The 17879-nt window shown below is 42.7% G+C and overlaps 1 protein-coding gene across 1 annotated transcript in view; it reads right to left on the bottom strand.

Moving 5' to 3' along the window:
• Nucleotides 1-1383: 1383 nt before the first annotated feature.
• Nucleotides 1384-17879, bottom strand: part of LOC138287493 (solute carrier family 23 member 1-like) — a 293360-nt gene continuing 276864 nt past the window's right edge. The window contains exon 12 of the mRNA XM_069227946.1: nucleotides 1384-2085. Within this exon, the coding sequence (XP_069084047.1) occupies nucleotides 1841-2085 (245 nt within the window). The 3' untranslated portion in view covers nucleotides 1384-1840. The remainder of the gene's footprint in view (nucleotides 2086-17879) is intronic.

Below are 17879 nucleotides of genomic sequence, written 5' to 3'. Positions count from 1 at the left end.
CTCTTTTGCTTTGTCTTATTACTTTAAACCATCCTCTCCCCGTTCTTACTTGATACTTACTTCTCCTCCATACGAGAGAAGATCCTATTCCTTAGCTAAGCTATATCAAGACTTTGCCCCGTCATATCTCTGCTGAGGGTGAATCGACTGATGTCCTGCAGACTAAGACTGACGCTGTTTGCTGATCTGTTGGATTGGTAACTATCTGATGCAAATTGTAATTGTCTGTTTGCCTTTTCTTTCTAGGTACCAACTGCTCTTTTGACAGAGGCCACAGTTTAGATGTTTTCCAAATTCGTGTTTGCTAAAACGTTTTGCATGAAGCCCAACATGCTAATGCTAATTAGAGGTTAGTTAAGGTGTTCACAAATGTCCTACGCATATAGACAAATGACTGAGTTCTTGCTTTGTTGAATCATGTACTACTGAGGCTTTGCTAAGTTGCTTCTTATTAATGACGTGTTAATACTGAGTGAATATTCTCTATGCACTGATTAATTGCATTCTAATTGCAAATCTGAAGAGTTACTAATGAGATGAATTGCTAATGAGATTAACTGAAATGACAGTAGATTGTAAGTAATAGGGAAATAAATCTCCTAACACTTAAATAAATTGGTGTGGTTATTCATGACTGAAAGGTCATGGTGTTTTCAACTCATTGATTCTTACTAAATGTTATTGATTGTGTTGCTTATTAGTTATTGAGATTATTGATTGGTTTATTGATCTATTGATTTGTGATGCCAAAAAGACATCTCGTACTGGGAAGTCCCCGAATGTGGTCCAAAGGTTCGGCGACCTAAACGCGTCCCCTTGTAAGTTTACTTATCAAGGCTCTGATGCGCTAACATTACCTAGGGGCCTACCATAGGGGTGACTTATATGTAGAAAAAGGGGAGTTTAAGGCTTGGCAAGTAGTTTTAAATTCCAATACAAAGTGGCAGTGAAACTGCACACACAGGCCTTACAATGGCAGGCCTGAGACATGGTTAATGAGCTACTTATGTGGGTGGCACAATCAGTGCTACAGGCCACCTAGTGGCATTTATTTTACAGGCCCTGGGCACATCTAGTGCACATTTCTAGGGACTTACAAGTAAATTAAATAAGCTAATTGGGTATGAGCCAATGTATGTTTTAAGGAGAGAGCACATGCACTTTAGCACCGGTTTGCAGTGGTAAAGTTCCCAGAGTCCTAAAGCCAACAAAAACAAGGTCAGAAAAAGAGGAGGAGGAAGGCAAAAAGTTGGGGGTGATCCCTCAGTGACGGCCATTTTCCAACAGGATATCTTCCTTAGCTCTTACCATCCTATCTTGGCATGCTTGACGTTAAAGATATTCAACAGGAAAACACAGAGGAAGGCAAAATACTGAATTATTTGTGTATACAAAACACAATTTAATTCTCCTCTGTTCCACTTGTCATTTATGGAAGCAGCTTCACCTGGCTTTGAGCCACTCACAACTTTACAAGTTCTTTGGACTCAGTATGCTAGAATGCACTGTTAACAACAAACTCAGATGAAAATCTGTAGAAAAGGAGCTATTCGGGAATCTGGTTACCAGGCTAACACACATCCTTTATCCTACCATTTCAACAGCTAATTTTGAAAATATTTCAGGACCGATTTAGTAAGTGCTAGATATCAGTGCAAGCTACTTCGTTATTGACATTATGCTGACAACTGAGCCATCGCTCACATGGAGTCCGTAACACCAATACTGGATAGAATCCAGTTTTCTGTGTGATCAACTTTTGTGTCGGATGCATTCACTACAGCATCTCAGAGGCAAAGTCAATCTGTTGGGCTGATTGTCACTGTTGATGCCCTGTGATTCAGTGTTTGGTCTCTATTTCATTGTCCTTTGATTTGTCATGGCTGTCCTCCTGCTGAATGGTGCTACTGGAGTCTTGCTTCTTGGGTTTGGGACAAAACGGGAGGTACCGAGTCCAAGATCCTGTGCAGAACCTGGTGCCAATGCCAAAGGGAAGGTTGTAGACTTCATCAGTATCCAGGATGTCAGCAGAATCATCCTCGTGGGCCTCCTTCCACGCCAGTATCCCTCGCTCCTCTTGTGTGCCTAATAGAAGGCAAACATGCATTATTAGCACATTAATACCAAAATACTAAATATGTTTTTTAGCAATCTTACAGACATACATAGAAGCCCCACTAATAAAACAGCATTCTTTAAAAATCTACATTCATCTGAGTAAGAACTGCAATTGACATTATGCTGCCATGTGAGTCAGTGACACTATATTCTAAAGTTTCAATCCACAATATTATCTTCCAATACTTTCTTATAATTCAAGACACATTATGTTGCATGAAATGAAGATTTGTTTTCCATGTTCTGCGAGTTAACAGTCAAAAAGAAGCCTCTGTGCAGGTTTCCATTAATTAAGACCTGGTACATCTTTGCTACTGTGTGTGTGTGTGTGTGTGTGTGCGCTTATAAATGTATATGTATATATATATATATATATATATATATATATATATAAACAATTCGTTTTATTCGTTTTTAAAAACATTTATTACACTCTACACAAAATAAATCAGAAGTTCTGAATTCACTTAAGGGACACTTCTTGTCATACCCACTTAGGAAACACAACAAAAGTGGAAGCTCTCCTCCTAGTCCCAAAGTACTTATTACAGTTAGTAAAGTGTGTGTCAAATGAACATAAATATGCAAATAATATATCTCATCATGTTTTCCTAATTTCACGTACACTTGCTTTCCCTCATGCTTTCATGTAAAGGGAAACACCTCAGAACGTCTCCGAGCTTAGGTGGGAGGTACTGAGTTTAATGAAACCTTCATGTTTTGGAAGAGTTTCTTTTTCTGCTATGTTTCGTCTGATATCAATCCTAATTCTACCATACAAAAGCCAGCATAGCATCATAGTTAGTAAGACCAGGACCTGTGGGCCCAAAATTACCCACCCCCTCATCCTACCATTCTTGAGACAATGAACCTCATACATGAGAATTTCCCCTCCTCTCAGTCTATAAATCGCTACTAATGCACTGCAGGTCTAACATGTGATATGCCAAGGGCCAGAGAAGGAAACCTAGTTAACAGAATCTCCTAACAGCCCAAATAGCAGTAGAATGTATTCAAAGTGGAAAGGCTGTATTTCCTAGAAAAGTATGTATTTGCTAATAAACTAGTGCGAAGTCTAGTAAATGCATTCTACAGGTTACCACTGCTCTCAAGATTGCTATTGTTCCATTAATTAAAGGCCTTATATGTGCTAGTGACCAAACAGCATTTGTTTGATCTGCTAGTCCAACTTCCTTGAAGACCCTATTATATTTCCTCATGCACTTTGAAGTCTGTTTTGAGAAAATAATATACACTGCTGATCATATTTATGTATTAAGGCTTTTTGTATAGTGTTGTGTGTTGCCTCTAGTAACTTCAGGGCGCTGGCTAGTAGGGAAACACTGCTTAGTTGTTGCTGCTGTTAGTGTACATCCTGGCGGGGTCAGTGGCCATGTCTGATATTCTTTAACAAAACGTTATCCATATCAATATTTTTTTTATTAAAGACAATTCTGAAACCTTCCATTTCAGGAGTTTCATGTATCTCAGATGATACATGGGTTCAGCTCTTAGGAAATTAAGGACATATGGAATTCTCCCTGGCTAAAAGGCATTCATTGGAAGGATATAATGTGGTTTTGAAAAATTTAATAAGGACACATGTATATAGCGGTCAATTTCATATGGTCATATGGTAAACCGACTCCAAATATCGCTTGTCAATGTACCTTACCAATCAAAACAAATGAGAATTCAGTCAATATTATCCTCTACATTTAATAAATATGCACAGATAAATTGCTAATATTTATATCGTTTCCCTCCAACGCTATTAGTTGTTTACAGACCTCCTTATTCACCCTACTGGAAGGAAGGCACTTAATCCACTCTGTTTGCTGCCTAGCCCTGAGCTTCCATATCTTACCATATCTTATATTTGTCTAAGAGACCTGCAAGACACTAGAATTTGAAACGTTGACTTCAATGGTGTAAACACAGCAGAATTAATGAGAAAAATATTTTTCTTGAACTAGTTTACCAATTCTGAAAAATATGCACAATATCTCATATCCTTAGGTGGCTTCCTGGTTTAAAAGTGTCCTTGCCACCATGTTGTAGGTGTCCTTGTCATCATGGTCACTATTCCTCATTTCTGGGTGAACCAGGCGTATGGAAATCATATCTGACTTGCTTTCTAGGCAAAGCCATGACTAATCCCGATAGCTTGCCTTGGCTAAAAAAATGCCTATGAATATGTTGACCAGTTCTACATATAATGGCCAACCTTGGTTTAAGTTAGCCTTTCTTGGGCATAAGGTGCCACATGTACTATGCTACATTTTACAAGTTCCTAATTGTGACTTTTTGCCCCTTGCAATTAGGAACTCACAAAACACGATGTACAATCTCCTAGACACTGTTTGTGATTCCCAAATGAGTTGCAAGGGACCTACCTCATCAATATTCATGAGGCAGGCTGAATTTGTAACGCATTGGGAATGGGCTGCACTCACTGGGATGGTGGCCTGCTGGGGTCAGCAGACCACCATGTCCGTGATTGCTTTTTAACCCTTTGTATGCCACGGATGTAATGGTTACGTCTGTGGCGGCGCCTTTCAGGCACCACGGATGTAACCATTATGTCCGTGTACGGCCCTCGGGGGAGGCGCTAGCGCTCTCCCCTAGGGCCGTCCTCCCTCCCCCCAAGGTCAGGGCTGGAAGGGGAATCGCTTCCCCTTCCACCCGACCCTCCCCCCTGAGCCTCCCCAGTGACGTCTGATGGCATCAGCATGCGATTGCGTGCTGACCTCATCAGAGTTCACCTCCCATTGCGCTGGAAGCATGATTCCAGCGCGATGCGGAAGAGAAATACAAAAGCATTTCTCTTCCGTTCGGGAGGAGGGAGCCAGCAGAGGCATGAAAGGAAAGGAAAAGACTTTCCTTTCCTTTCATGTGTCTGCAAGCATTTCTGCTGCGTGATCGCGATGCGATCGGCCCGCAGAAATGCCCACTAGACACCAGGGAACTTTTTGTTGTTGTTGCTGTTGAATGAGAGGATCGGCCCCTTGGGCTAGGTCCCCTCCCCGGGGGGGGTGAAATATTTGTAGGCCATTTCTGCCCCCCCGGCAGCAGATCGCCCTAATATAATTACGCTAATCTGCCCCCTGGGGGGGGGCAGAAAACCCCTAGACACCAGGGATATATATATATATAAGGCAAGGGTTGCTCCCTGGGGGGGCAAATTATTTTTAGGCCATTTATGTCCCCCCGGGGGCAGACCAGCCTAATTATATGAGGCCGATCTGCCCCCGGGGGGGCAGAAACCACTAGACACCAGGGATTTTTTTTTAATACTAACGTATAAGGGGAGCAGCCCCTCGGGCTAGGGCGGCTCTCTAGGGGGGGGCAAAATATTTTTCTGCCTTTTCTGTCCTCCCTGGAGGCAGATTGGCCTAATGTAATTATGCCGATCTGCCTCCGGGGGGGGGGGGCAGAAACCTCTAGACACCAGGTATATATATTTTTTTATTTACTTTATGTTTTTATGTATGGGGAGTGACCCCTTAGGCAAGGGTCGCTCCCCAGTGGGGCAAATTGTATTTAGGCCCTTTCTGTCCCCCTTGGGGGCAGATCAGCCTATTTTTGTTAGGCCAATCTAACCCCCAGGGGGCAGATACCACTAGGCACCAGAGATTCGTGTGTGTGTATGTGTGTGTTTTGTTTGGGGGGCAGCCCCTTGGACAAGGGTCGCTCCCCCTGGGGGCAAATTACTGTTGGCCATATCTGCCCCCTTTGGGGCAGAACGGCCTATTTTTGGAAGGTCCATCTGCCCCCAAGGGGGGCAGAAAGCCCACCAGAGACCAGGGAAGATTTTTTTTTCAAAATAAGAATGTGGTGGTATGGCCATACCCCCACCCCAAATAAATTGGCCAAAGTTGTTATGCCCACCAGTGGGCAGATGGGGCAATTACCACCGATGCCCACCCTGGGGGGGCAGAAAGTCTACTAGATGCCATGGAATAAAAAAATTTAAAAAATAGTGGGGTGGTGGCTACCAACCAGTATGGGCCTGGTTATGCTTCCACCCCAACTGAAGGGGGTAACAGTCTTTCAGATCTCCCCCCACACACTAAAACATCTTATCCCATGGCAAGCAAGAGGACATTTGATTATTTTGGGTTTTCGTTTTACATTTGGGCCATGAGAGCTTGGTAACTCTCCAAATCGTCCCACTTGGAACGGTGAGGGCTGCACTTTTTTTGACTTTGGGACGCTGCCATGTAGAAAAATCCACAAGACCTAGACACATCTGAAAACTGGACATCTTGTTTATTCCAGGGTGGTGTGATTCACATGCACCCCGCACCATTTTCTTACCCACTATGCCCTGCAAACCTCCAACTTTGCTGAAAATCACACTTTTTTCCCACATTTGTGTGATGGAACCTTCCGGAATCTGCAGGAATCCACAAAATTCCTGCCACCCAACATTGTCTCAACTATAACAATAGAAATTCTGCTGCACTTATCAGCCTAAAAATGTTTTTCTTTCAAACTGCCCTTTTGGGCCTGCATTGGTTCCCCCTCAATTTCAACATGTTTTTGGCTCTTCCCTGTCACAGGCACCTGGCCCACCTACAGCTAGGTTTCCCTCGATGGCTGCTGAGCCCAGGACCAAAAACGCAGGTGATCCTCCTCCAGGTAGTTTTGTATTTGATCATTTTGATGTGTCCAGATAGTGTTTTGGGGCATTTTCTTTCGCGCACACTAGGCCTACCCACACAAGTGAGGTACCATTTTTATCAGGAGACTTGGGGGAATGCTGGGCGGAAGGATATTTTTGTCTCCTCTCAGATTCCAGAACTTTCTGTCACCAAAATGAGAGGAAAAAGTGTTTGTATTTTTTGGACAAATTTTGAGGTTTGCAAAGGATTCTGGGTAACATAACCTGGTGAGAGCCCCACAAGTAATCCCATCTTGGATTCCCCGTGGTGTCTAGTTTAAAAAAAATTGCAGGTTTGATAGGTTTCCCTAGGTGCCGGCTGAGCTAGAGGCCAAAATCTACAGCTAGGCACTTTGCAAAAAACATGTCATATTTCCATGTAAAAATGTGATGTGTATATGTTGGGTTTCCTGTCGCGAGCATTAGGCCTACCCACGCAAGTGAGGTACCATTTTTATAGAGTGGCTTGGGGGAACACAGAATAGCAAAACAAGTGTTATTCCCCCTTGTCTTTTTCTACATTTTTTCCTTCTAAATGTAAGACAGTGTGTAAAAAAGACTTCTATTTGAGAAATGCCCTGCAATTCACATGCTAGTATGGGTACCCCGGAATTCAGAGATGTGCAAATAACCACTGCTTCTCAACACCTTATTTTGTGCCCATTTTAAAAATACAAAGGTTTTCCTGATACCTATTTTTCACTCTGTATATTTCAGCAGATTAATTGCTGTATACCCGGTATAGAATGAAAACCCATTGCAAGGTGCAGCTCATTTTTTGGCTCTGGGTACCTAGGGTTCTTGATGAACCTACAAGCCCTATATATCCCCGCAACCTGAAGAGTCCAGCAGACGGAACAGTATATTGCTTTCAGAAATCTGACATCGCAGGAAAAAGTTACAGAATAAAACGTGGAAGAAAAATGGCTGTATTTTTCACCTCAATTTCAATATTTTTTTATTTCAGCTGTTATTTTCTGTAGGAAGCACTTGTAGGATCTACACAAATGACCCCTTGCTGAATTCAGACTTTTGTCTACTTTTCAGAAATGTTTAGCTGCCCCGGATCCAGAATTGGTTTCACACCCATTTCTGTCAGTTACTGGAAGGAGGCTGAAAGCACAAACATAGTAAAAATGGGGTATGTCCCAGTAAAATGCCAAAATTGTGTTGAAAAATTTGGTTTTCTGATTCAAGTCTACCTGTTCCTGAAAACTGGGAAGATGATGATTTTAGAACCACAAACCCTTTGTTGATGCCATTTTGAGGGAAACAACCACAAGCCTTCTTCTGCAGCCCTTTTGTCCCATTTTTTTTTTTAAATGAAATTTTCGCTGTATTTTGGCTAATTTCTTGGTCTCCTTCAGAGGAACCCACAAAGTATGGGTATCTCTGGAATCCCTTGGATGTTTGAAAACAAGGACGCAGATTTGACATGGGTAGCTTATGTGGACAAAACATTATGAGGGTGTAAGCGTGAACTGCCCCAAACAGCCAAAAAAAGGCTTGGCATCTGAGGGGGAAAAGGCCTGGCAGCGAAAGGGTTAATTAAAGCATTTAAAAAAAACAAAAAAAGGCAGCCCATTTTCCTCAAAGGAAAATGGGATGCATTTTAAAATTAAAAATGAAAAGTGTTCTTTTCATTTTTTAAGAGCAGGCACAAATGCTCTTAAAAATGCTCTTAAAAAATGTTGGTGTCCACATTCACATAAGGCAAGGGGTCCCTTGTGTACCCCTTACCTTTTGCGAATAGATGACCACTCCTTCACGGAGTCAGTAAAAGATTAATGTTTTGTTACCGCATTCCAGCCGCAAAACATTCATACATGCCCCTGCAACTCGCTATTAGGAAGGGACACCCTTAACATGCCCCTTCCTAATACCGACTAGCAAACATTTTTTTGCAGTTCGGTAATTGGTTACCGAATTGCAAAATAGGGTTGGTACATGTCAAATGGCTATTTAGCTGTCACTACTTAGCGACCGCTAAAAACTTTTGTACATGTGGCACAAAGAGAGCAAACCTACATTCGGTAAACGCTCCTGACTCAAGGTGGGTACTCTTGGTATGTGATGGTGATACTTAGACATATGAGGCAGAATTTAACGGTGTGGCTGGAGTAAATATGAGTACTCAAAGGAACAAGCTGTTTGCAGATCAAGTATGTATTTACTAAAAATTAAAGCTGCTATATGGAGGTGAAACTCTTATTTACAGAAAATGCGAAGCCCAAATTGTTCCGAGGTGGAAACGCACTGAACTACCGGTTCACAAACACCATTAATTAAATCAAGAATTAACAAAGTCAACGGATGTTGCTAATGTTTTTTTAATCAATGGTTTGCTTTAGATAGATAAAATGTAATCATTTCTTAACTTTTTGGTTGTTTTGTTGTTTTAGGTGGAATTAAAAAATGATAGATTGCACTAGTAGTAGATTATTAATTTTTACCAAAATGATTGTGTTACGATTATAGAAAATGTGACTAGCTAAATATAGCAGTGTTATAATTGTTGTATGTGCATGTAAGTGACAGAGGTAGGTTTTCCCTTGGTTACTCAGATTCGCGCCATCATTCATTAATTTTAAGTTCATGTTATATTTGCCATACCACTCAGTAGTCCTTAGTACATGTTTCAATTTCCACTATCATTTGGTAGCCATGCATGCATGTTACTGTTTGCTCTTAAAAATATTAAGTGCATGCAATGATGTGATGTGTAAATTAGACCATAGGGTTGCATTTGCACCCTTGCTCATAAAACCTTAGTGCATGTTTAGATTTGCAGCAACACAATAATCCTAGTGCATATTCACATTTGCCTCCTAACTCGCTAAAAAAAGAATTGGCGGCTCCTCTCACATTTAGCCTGTGGTGTAACACAAAATGATGGGGCCCCCCTGCAGAATGTGCAGAGGGTTCCCTTAGTCTCCTACATCTCACAGATATCCATTGGTCATGGGCTAAATGGACTCCCCTAAAGGGTTGAGGGGCAACCCTAAAACGCAGGAGGTGCGGGCGTGTGTCACATCACTGCTTTTAGGCCAGAGGATGGTGACTGCATGGCAGGCACATGGCATTTGCCACCCATGTTTACAAAACTTTGTTCCTGCAAATCTAAGGTCAGTGCCTAATTTGAGGAGTGGTTGCCTTTGGGGGGCACCAGCACATAATTTGAAAACCAGCACTTATTTTTCAGTATCAGGCATTTATCAATTGCTAAAGAAGGGGAAACACATGAATCGAAAGCAGGAGGAAAGAAACTCTTAAAACCCATTACAAATGGCAGGGGTGGTTTCTCTTTTAGGGCTGAGGGGCTGAAATTCCTACATATTCATATATAAAATATTAAATAGATTGATTTATTTAGAGATACGATCATATCGTATCTCTCAACAAATCAATGCATTTAAGTCTGGGCTGTCCCAGGCTGCCCCACCTCACTTTGAAGCATGAGACGGAAGCCAGGCAGTAAATCAACTTTCTACACTGTGCCGCAAGACGCAGGGCTGACTGCTCTGAAGCTCTTCATTTCCATTGTCGTCTATGGCAGTATCCACTATAGGCCAGTGACGATTTAGTGTCATGATTTGGGAGTCTTCATCCCCGTGTGAGGGCAGCCATCTGTCATTAACAGGCATAGATCCCATCTTTTCCACATTTGTCACGCAGTAGGAGTGGATGCAAGCATGTGTGATTTAGTGCATTGTCTTCGGTAACAGTAAGTGTTATAAGGCTGATCTTGTGTTATTTTTATTGTACTGATACCCCTTATCACGCTAACATCCCCATCTTACACTCCAGGCAGTGGCTGCAGGTCGCTGGCTCCTTTAGAACTGAAGCTGCTGTATTTGTTCCTCAAGAAACTGTTCCAAACGATGAGCAGGGTTCTTGCTCCCTTGCAAAATGGAACCAAATATCGGAGTTAAGCGCAAACGGAAAAATATGTGCTTAAAGTAAAGGCATTTATCTGCTGTACGGAGTTAAAACTGACCCTGTCTTCATGCCCTTAATGCCACAAACATGGATTGATATGCGAACAATGAATGCTAAAATGCGTGTACGGTGTGTCAGCCATTTAGTTCCTCTTATTTCACATCTTTTACTTTATGTTGCATTCCCCGAGAGAGTCAGCTGTTTCATCATGCTGTGTTTCTGTGCATTGTATTACTCTTGCATAGTGCATACTTTGACTCGTGCCTGGTGTTTATGAGGGGCTTTGATTAAGAGCGCTGGTGCTGAAGGCAAAGCAAAGTAGCTGACAGTGGGTTGGGGTCTCTGTAGAGCACACAGAACAAAGGTCATGTATTTCAGCTGCAAATTAAATTCAGTGTAGATGTGTGTGAAGGGGTGTGTAAAGGTCAACATATTTAAGGCAAAAGCAAAATAAAATAAAGTGTTTAAATGTGAATGAGTGCAGTGTATGTTTGGGGTGGTAAAATAAGGGAGATGCGAGGGAGTGCGTTCAGGGTAGAGGGAAAACAAGGTGCTGAAGAGGAAAGAGAGGAGGTTGAAAATGTGCAGATGGATGAGGCGTGAAGAGAAAAAGGTCATACAAAACTAACGTAAAGCACACGTAATTGAAGGCCATACTCTTTCCATAAGCCTTAATAATATTTAATTGACAGTCTCACAATTTCAGGATTGAAACATCCCCAATGTTAATTATTTATAACTAATCATTGTTGTTACTCATTTATCTTAAATAGGTAACAACCATTGACAAAGCCAATAGTACGGACAGGTTTTAGGTGCATGTCAGTTGTTGTGTTATATTTCTGGATTCAATAACATCCCAGAGAGAAACCAAAATACAGGCCAGGTGGCACACTATTGGAATCACAGAAATGTATTTTTCATGTTCCCTTTTAAAGAGCTCCACATTTTTCATCTCACTTAAAGACCTGTCTGCACATATTTATATATGATTGATTGCAGCCAGCAGCTGTGGGTGCTTCCTCATGCCCGGTTAGAACATTTTCTTCCAAAGGTGATGCTGCATGCAGTGCAAGACACTAGGCAAGCACACACGTTAAAGGCCTGAAGTTATCACTCTGTACAATTTGCACATTAAAGTAACTGTTGAACATATTAATGCAGTAAGATATAGGGCAGTTCATAATGTGTTTAGTATTTTAAGACTATAAGTTCCCACTGCTTTATACATCTTTGTTTCTCACTAAATTAATTTGCTCTCAAATGCACCATTTGTCAATCCTTTTAAAAACAATTCTTGGGTGGAGGACTTGCCTTGGACCCCACGTTTGTCCATTAAGCTTGCTCACTCACTTGCTACATAAAAGTCATATCCAACTTTTACCCCCCACTACTTTCAAATGTCACCAGCCGCCACTGACAAATTGAGAAAACATGAACCTGCAAGAGGGAGATAAAGGGGGAGGAAGAGTCTGGTAGTAGGTTAAAGAGGCATGAGTGGAACTGAAGGCTACACAGCTTTGTTATTCGGGGTGCTCCTTTCATTGCACAGGCTGCGAGCTTCTGAGCAGAGCTTTGGGCACCAGCACTCTTTAATTTACAAACCAAGCACTGTTCATGGGGTAAATGGGGGCGCACAAAGGGGTGGTGTCAAACAGTGCTGTCAAATATGCAAACAATGGTGTGCATTCTAATGCATAATGCATTCTGATGCTGGGGCTGTGGTTTTTGCAGCTGGGCTACTACAGCCCGTGAAGCTCAAGAACATGCCCTGGAGAAGCCAAAACATTCTACTTTGCCAGAGATCGCCCGCCAAACTCAACCCGCCACCTGACCGCTAGTGCTGCCAGGACACCACGGCCCTATTCCAAGTTTACTACATGGGCGGCAGGCGGAATCGAGCCAGCGGCAATGTGGTGGTGCAGCGGGTGCGGCAACACCGTCGCGCATTTCACTGCCTGTAATTCGGACAGTGAAATGCGTGACGGGACTGTGCATGGGGGCCCCTGCACTGCCCATGCCAAGTGCAGGGATCCCCAGGGGGCCCTGGGCACCCCCATTCCGCCAACTTTTCTACGCCAGTGTAAACCGCCATGGAAAGGCTGGCAGAATGGGACTCGTAATCCAGAGAGCAGTGCTGCCCTGGCGGATTACAAATGCCGGTACCACCAGGCTGCAGGCTGACTGCAGCCTGGCAGTGTCGTCGGTTTGACCGCGGAGACTAAGCCTCGGTCAGAATGTGGCGGATTGGACCACCACTACCACGGCGGCCCGACAGCCACCCTGAGTCTGGCAGTCGCAAGACCGCCAGATTCGGAATGACCCCCTTAGCATGACACGTGTGCATCACAACATGTGTGTACATCAGTTACTATCTTGGAAGGAGTTTTCTTTAATAAAACCAATCCAGACAATTTGAGCCATGCATGGGTATGAGTGTTGGTGCATGCGCAGGCATGCAATTGGCAGAAAGCATTGTTTGTTTAAGAAATACTACGATCCCCCTAAAGGGTGCTGGTCTGATGTAGAGTGGCTGTGGATGGTTTTCACACCCAAGGATAGTGCTTTGTGATGGAATCGCCCATCTTTTATTTGAGTGTTTCTTTCTGAACTGCCTGTGGGCCTGTGGTCTGTACCCCTTATTAAATGATCATTGGTTAGCACTATATCTCCTCTGCACTCTGCGTAAGTGAGAGTGGTGGAGGGTTAACATACTGCCTATGGTTTAGAGAAGAAGTTTATTTTAAATACTTGGGTGAATATTTCACAAATTTAGCCCTACAATAAAGGGGAGCATAGGGCAATGCAGGGGTGATGGCTGATTTATTTTCCCCACAGAGTTCAAAGCTTTACTGCAAAGTTGGCACATTTCTTGATGGGCAGCACTAGTCTAAGCAATCTGCCAGGCAACAATCTGAAATGAAAGAAGGTTGGTGGGGGGGATTAGGGTATGAGTCCACTCTTTTTGAGTCTGCTAATGATAGATGCAGATTACATGGTGAACTCCTAGGTTGTCAGGGGCACTCAGGGAACTGAGAAAAGGCAAACACTTCCTAAAATAGAAGACCTGATGCCCATACAGCATGTTTCAGTTCTACTGCAGACACCTCTCAATAGGAAGGGACACGCTAAACCAGACACAAGATGAAAGTCTCAAGTTGTGCTCTTCATCCAGTGTCTTATTCCCTAGGTACCAACTTTCTGGAAAACAGATAACAGAATTAATGTCTGTGACTGATAATTACTCTGGGCTAGATTACCAGTCCCTTTTTGTTGCAATCATTGTACCACTTCAGCAACCAACCTTAGCTTGAATAGGTACAGTCCAGTCTGAACTGTCAGAGCATGTCCCTTCTGCACAGGAACAAAAGACTGATATCTGTTTGGTTGGTCCTCATCAGAGAGGACCAGTGGAAGTCCTAATCATGCACCAAGCTTGGGACCCACGTGTGGGCACAGAAGAGCACAAATATATATAGAACTATAGCTGGGTAACAGTGAACGATAGGAATGTTTTTATTGAGGAGCTCAGAGTGATGTCAAATAGAAAAGGAGAGCGAAGCTCAAGTGTTCTATGACATCACTCAGAATCATGAGGTGAAAACATCCCTGTAATTCACCTTTTACCCATCTATCATTGTATGCTATGCATGGCCACCAAAATCATCTCCCCCTGCTTTCAATTGCCTCGTAGTGACAGAGGAGTAATGGGGAAGCCATTCATAACATGGCCTCTGTTATGTATCTCAATCCTAAAGGTTGAGGGGTGGGGGAAGAAGACAAGCAAAGCTGCACTGACAGGCTCTCAGAGAGGCCTATCAGTATGGCCTGGAAGACCTTTATGACATCACAATCGTGGGTAAGCAGTATTTTTTCTTAACTGTTGCTATGTCATAGCAGCAGGTCATGAGATTTGGAAACTGAAATACATGATAGAGGCTCTCTATGAGAGCCATATATACCAACTGACTTGAATGCAGCCCAGTATCATTATGAGTAGCTGAGATTTATGCACTCATTCCACCTATTGCCTTATGTGCTGTCCTAAGTAATTCTGCTTAGAAAACACAGATGTTCCTAATGTGCATATGCAGTTCATATACAGTTCTTCCCAAGGTATAGTTTAAGCGTCGTCCCTTCTGCGGCCAGGTGATGATATGGGGCGAAAACTGCACCTGTGCTGAACGAAGAACTTGGCATGTAAGGGGGTAATTGAAGGTATAATGCTGTGGGATGCGTGCCACAAAAAAATACTTGCCTATGGACTATTCAGTCTACTCCTCATTACACATGCTGCAAACACACATATCGCTGGAACAGAGCCAGTTAATCAATTCACATATATTAACTTGGCTGCATGGTGTAGAACTAGTATCCCATCACTGGTACTCTAAGAGTCAGCCCTTACACGATAAATACTGACTTAGCACCTGAACCCATTCACGCTTGCCTATGCTGCATTTAGAGGGGCATTCACAGAGAACACTGCTGGGAAATCTCAGGCACAAAGGGGGGGCATATGGAAGGAATGAAAAGCGTTATATGCAGCAGACAAGGATGTATATCTGGGGTAGTAGCTGAAGTGCACAGTGCAATGACACATATGGACGGCAGCTTTAGGGAAGTCATTGTGACATTCCACAGTGACCAAATAATTGGGTTACAGCTGCAAGAAAAAAAGAGTCAGACATTAGATCACATGGGGTGATTTACCTAGCAGGAATCCACAGCTGGACAATGAGGACAGAGTAAGGTCAAAGTGTTGGCTGGCTTGGCTGGGATGGACTGAATCTCCTAGAAGAACATCAATGATCGCAGGGATGGGTGACAATTATGGAGAGATGATAGAACCTGTGGCTTCGATCAAGGCCCTTTCACAGAAATAGTATGACAAGGTATGTGAATGCCGCTACCACACATGAATCAAGGTGGATTGGTTGTTCTGGAGTGGAGCATCCTTGTTTGACCAAGCCCAGGTTGCAGCCTTAGAGCCTCAGATCTTATTAGAAGAAATTAAAAAGCCCATGTGAATTACATAAGGGGCATGAAACGGAGATTTATGATTTGCAGCTGACTTTTGTCCTACTGATGAGGGAGGACTTGCATCAAACATACTCTGCTTAGCTCTTCATGGAATGGCAAAACACATAACTTCAGTGCAGCCTACATTTAAGAAAGATATTAATGTTTGTAGAGGCCTTAGCTGTCGTTCCACTCTCAGTATCACACCTAGAATGTAAAGTGGTCACAGGATCATAGCATGTGGAAAGCTGCTGGTGATACGTCATTGGGTAAACAGTGGTCACTGTGGCTCGTAGACCCTCTTAGAATCTCAGGAGATAGTTCTGAGTTAGATCTTAGCTCAGGGATTGGGACCCAAGCTCAGCAGTAGACGTGTGAGGCACATTAATGTCTTGACACCATAGGGAGAGAAATATTTTTCCTGTTCAGCACAGGATGAACTTTACCCCAGTGGTTTTAATGCCTCATTGAAAAGTAAACACTCCTTTTATGTGCTTTTAATATTGATTAAGATAGATGTACAACATTTACGTTTATTGGGATTAATTTTCTGTTGTATGCAGTACACATCCATGAATACAGTCAGGGGCGTAGCTTCTGGGGATGTGTTTGGGGTGTTACACTACGTAAAAGGGGTGGCTCCTCCGCAATGATGGAGGAGCGTCCCCCCCTGTCCAAGAGCCGGGAGATGAAAAATAAAACAATAGTTTAATATTGTTTTTTTTTTCATTTGCTGGCTCAGCCAACAGTGCAGGGAGGGACGGAGCTGGTCATGAAAGGGGGTGGAGGAGCCCCAACACACATCTCAGGCCAGCCAAACACACATGCGCACTTAGGTTTCTTACTTTGGTGTACACATCCAGGCTGGAGAAACTATACAGATGCCAGGGTTGTGTCTTGAGCGGCAATCCAAGCCGCTCAGACTAATCCTGGCATTGCTTTCATCCTAGGTGTAGCATGAAAGCAGCAACAGGATTTCTGGGGAGTCTGTGCTGGTGTCCCACTCAATGCTGTTTTTTTTGTTTACCCCGTCCCCAATGCTGTTTTTTTTGTTTACCCCGTCCCCATTTTACTGACTAAGCTACGATGTGAATACAATTAATTAGTTTCACAATGTCTGCCAAGTAAATGAGTCTGAGTACAGATGTTGTTTCGTTGGCTCTTGCAGGCAGAAGCCTACTGGTTCTACTTTTGTAAAAATACTTATTTAGGGTTTATAAGACAAAGCTACTGGTTGTCACGCAACTGACCAGGAGAACCGAGCATCAGTAACAGGGTAATACACATCAAAGTGCCGAGGATGATACAGCACTTACCGATTTGCAGTTTTAGAAGTGCATTTAAACACAAATCCGTATAGTTATTTGACAGTCAGATTGCCTGAAGGCATTTTGGAACAGCCCCTCGTTTCTATTTAACACTATAAAATGAAATATCCCGTCGCTTTCACAAGTCATCAGAAGGAAGTTCTGACCATTATTCACCCGTGAGATCTTCAGGATGGTAAAATAGTTCTCTTATTTCTGGTGTGTAAGAATACTAGCCCCGTCTCAGAGTCTGGGAGAATCTCTTTCTTCCTACTCTGTGTCTGAAATATGGTTTATTTCGGATTCCTTTTTTCTCTTACCAGTTAAACTCTATGGATTCTCCAAAAGGAGAGGTGGAAGTAGGGGTGCTTGGTTTGCTGCAGAACCCCCAAAATAACCCTTCTGCAATTCAGAAACAGAATGAGCAATAAACATGGTTTAAAATGTTGTGTTTGTCTTGTGGCTTTTTCTGTGAGTTCAGAGGTCAAGTGTCACCCAATGTCTTCTAATTGGTGTTTACTTTTTCTTTGATTGGAAAGTAAAGGCATTTTGTAATGAACCCAATGACAATCTTGCTGGGCTACAGGAAGTGTCACATGTTTTCTAACAATAGCAATTTAAACACGTGTAAATTAACTTTACAAATATTTCAAAACGCATCAGAAACAAGGAAAGTATAAACGAGGCACTTAGTTTTTTTTCTAATTCAGGCATGATGGAAATAAAGATTTTAATATGAACAAAATCAACCGAGTCACTTTACCTGAATGACCCGCCAATGATAAATATGCAGAAACATACAATTGCTACACATTATAGTTTGTGTG

Source organism: Pleurodeles waltl, chromosome 4_1, assembly GCF_031143425.1.
Source record: "Pleurodeles waltl isolate 20211129_DDA chromosome 4_1, aPleWal1.hap1.20221129, whole genome shotgun sequence".
Taxonomy (NCBI): Eukaryota; Metazoa; Chordata; class Amphibia; order Caudata; family Salamandridae; genus Pleurodeles; species Pleurodeles waltl.
This window is presented reverse-complemented; position numbering and strand designations above follow the sequence as displayed.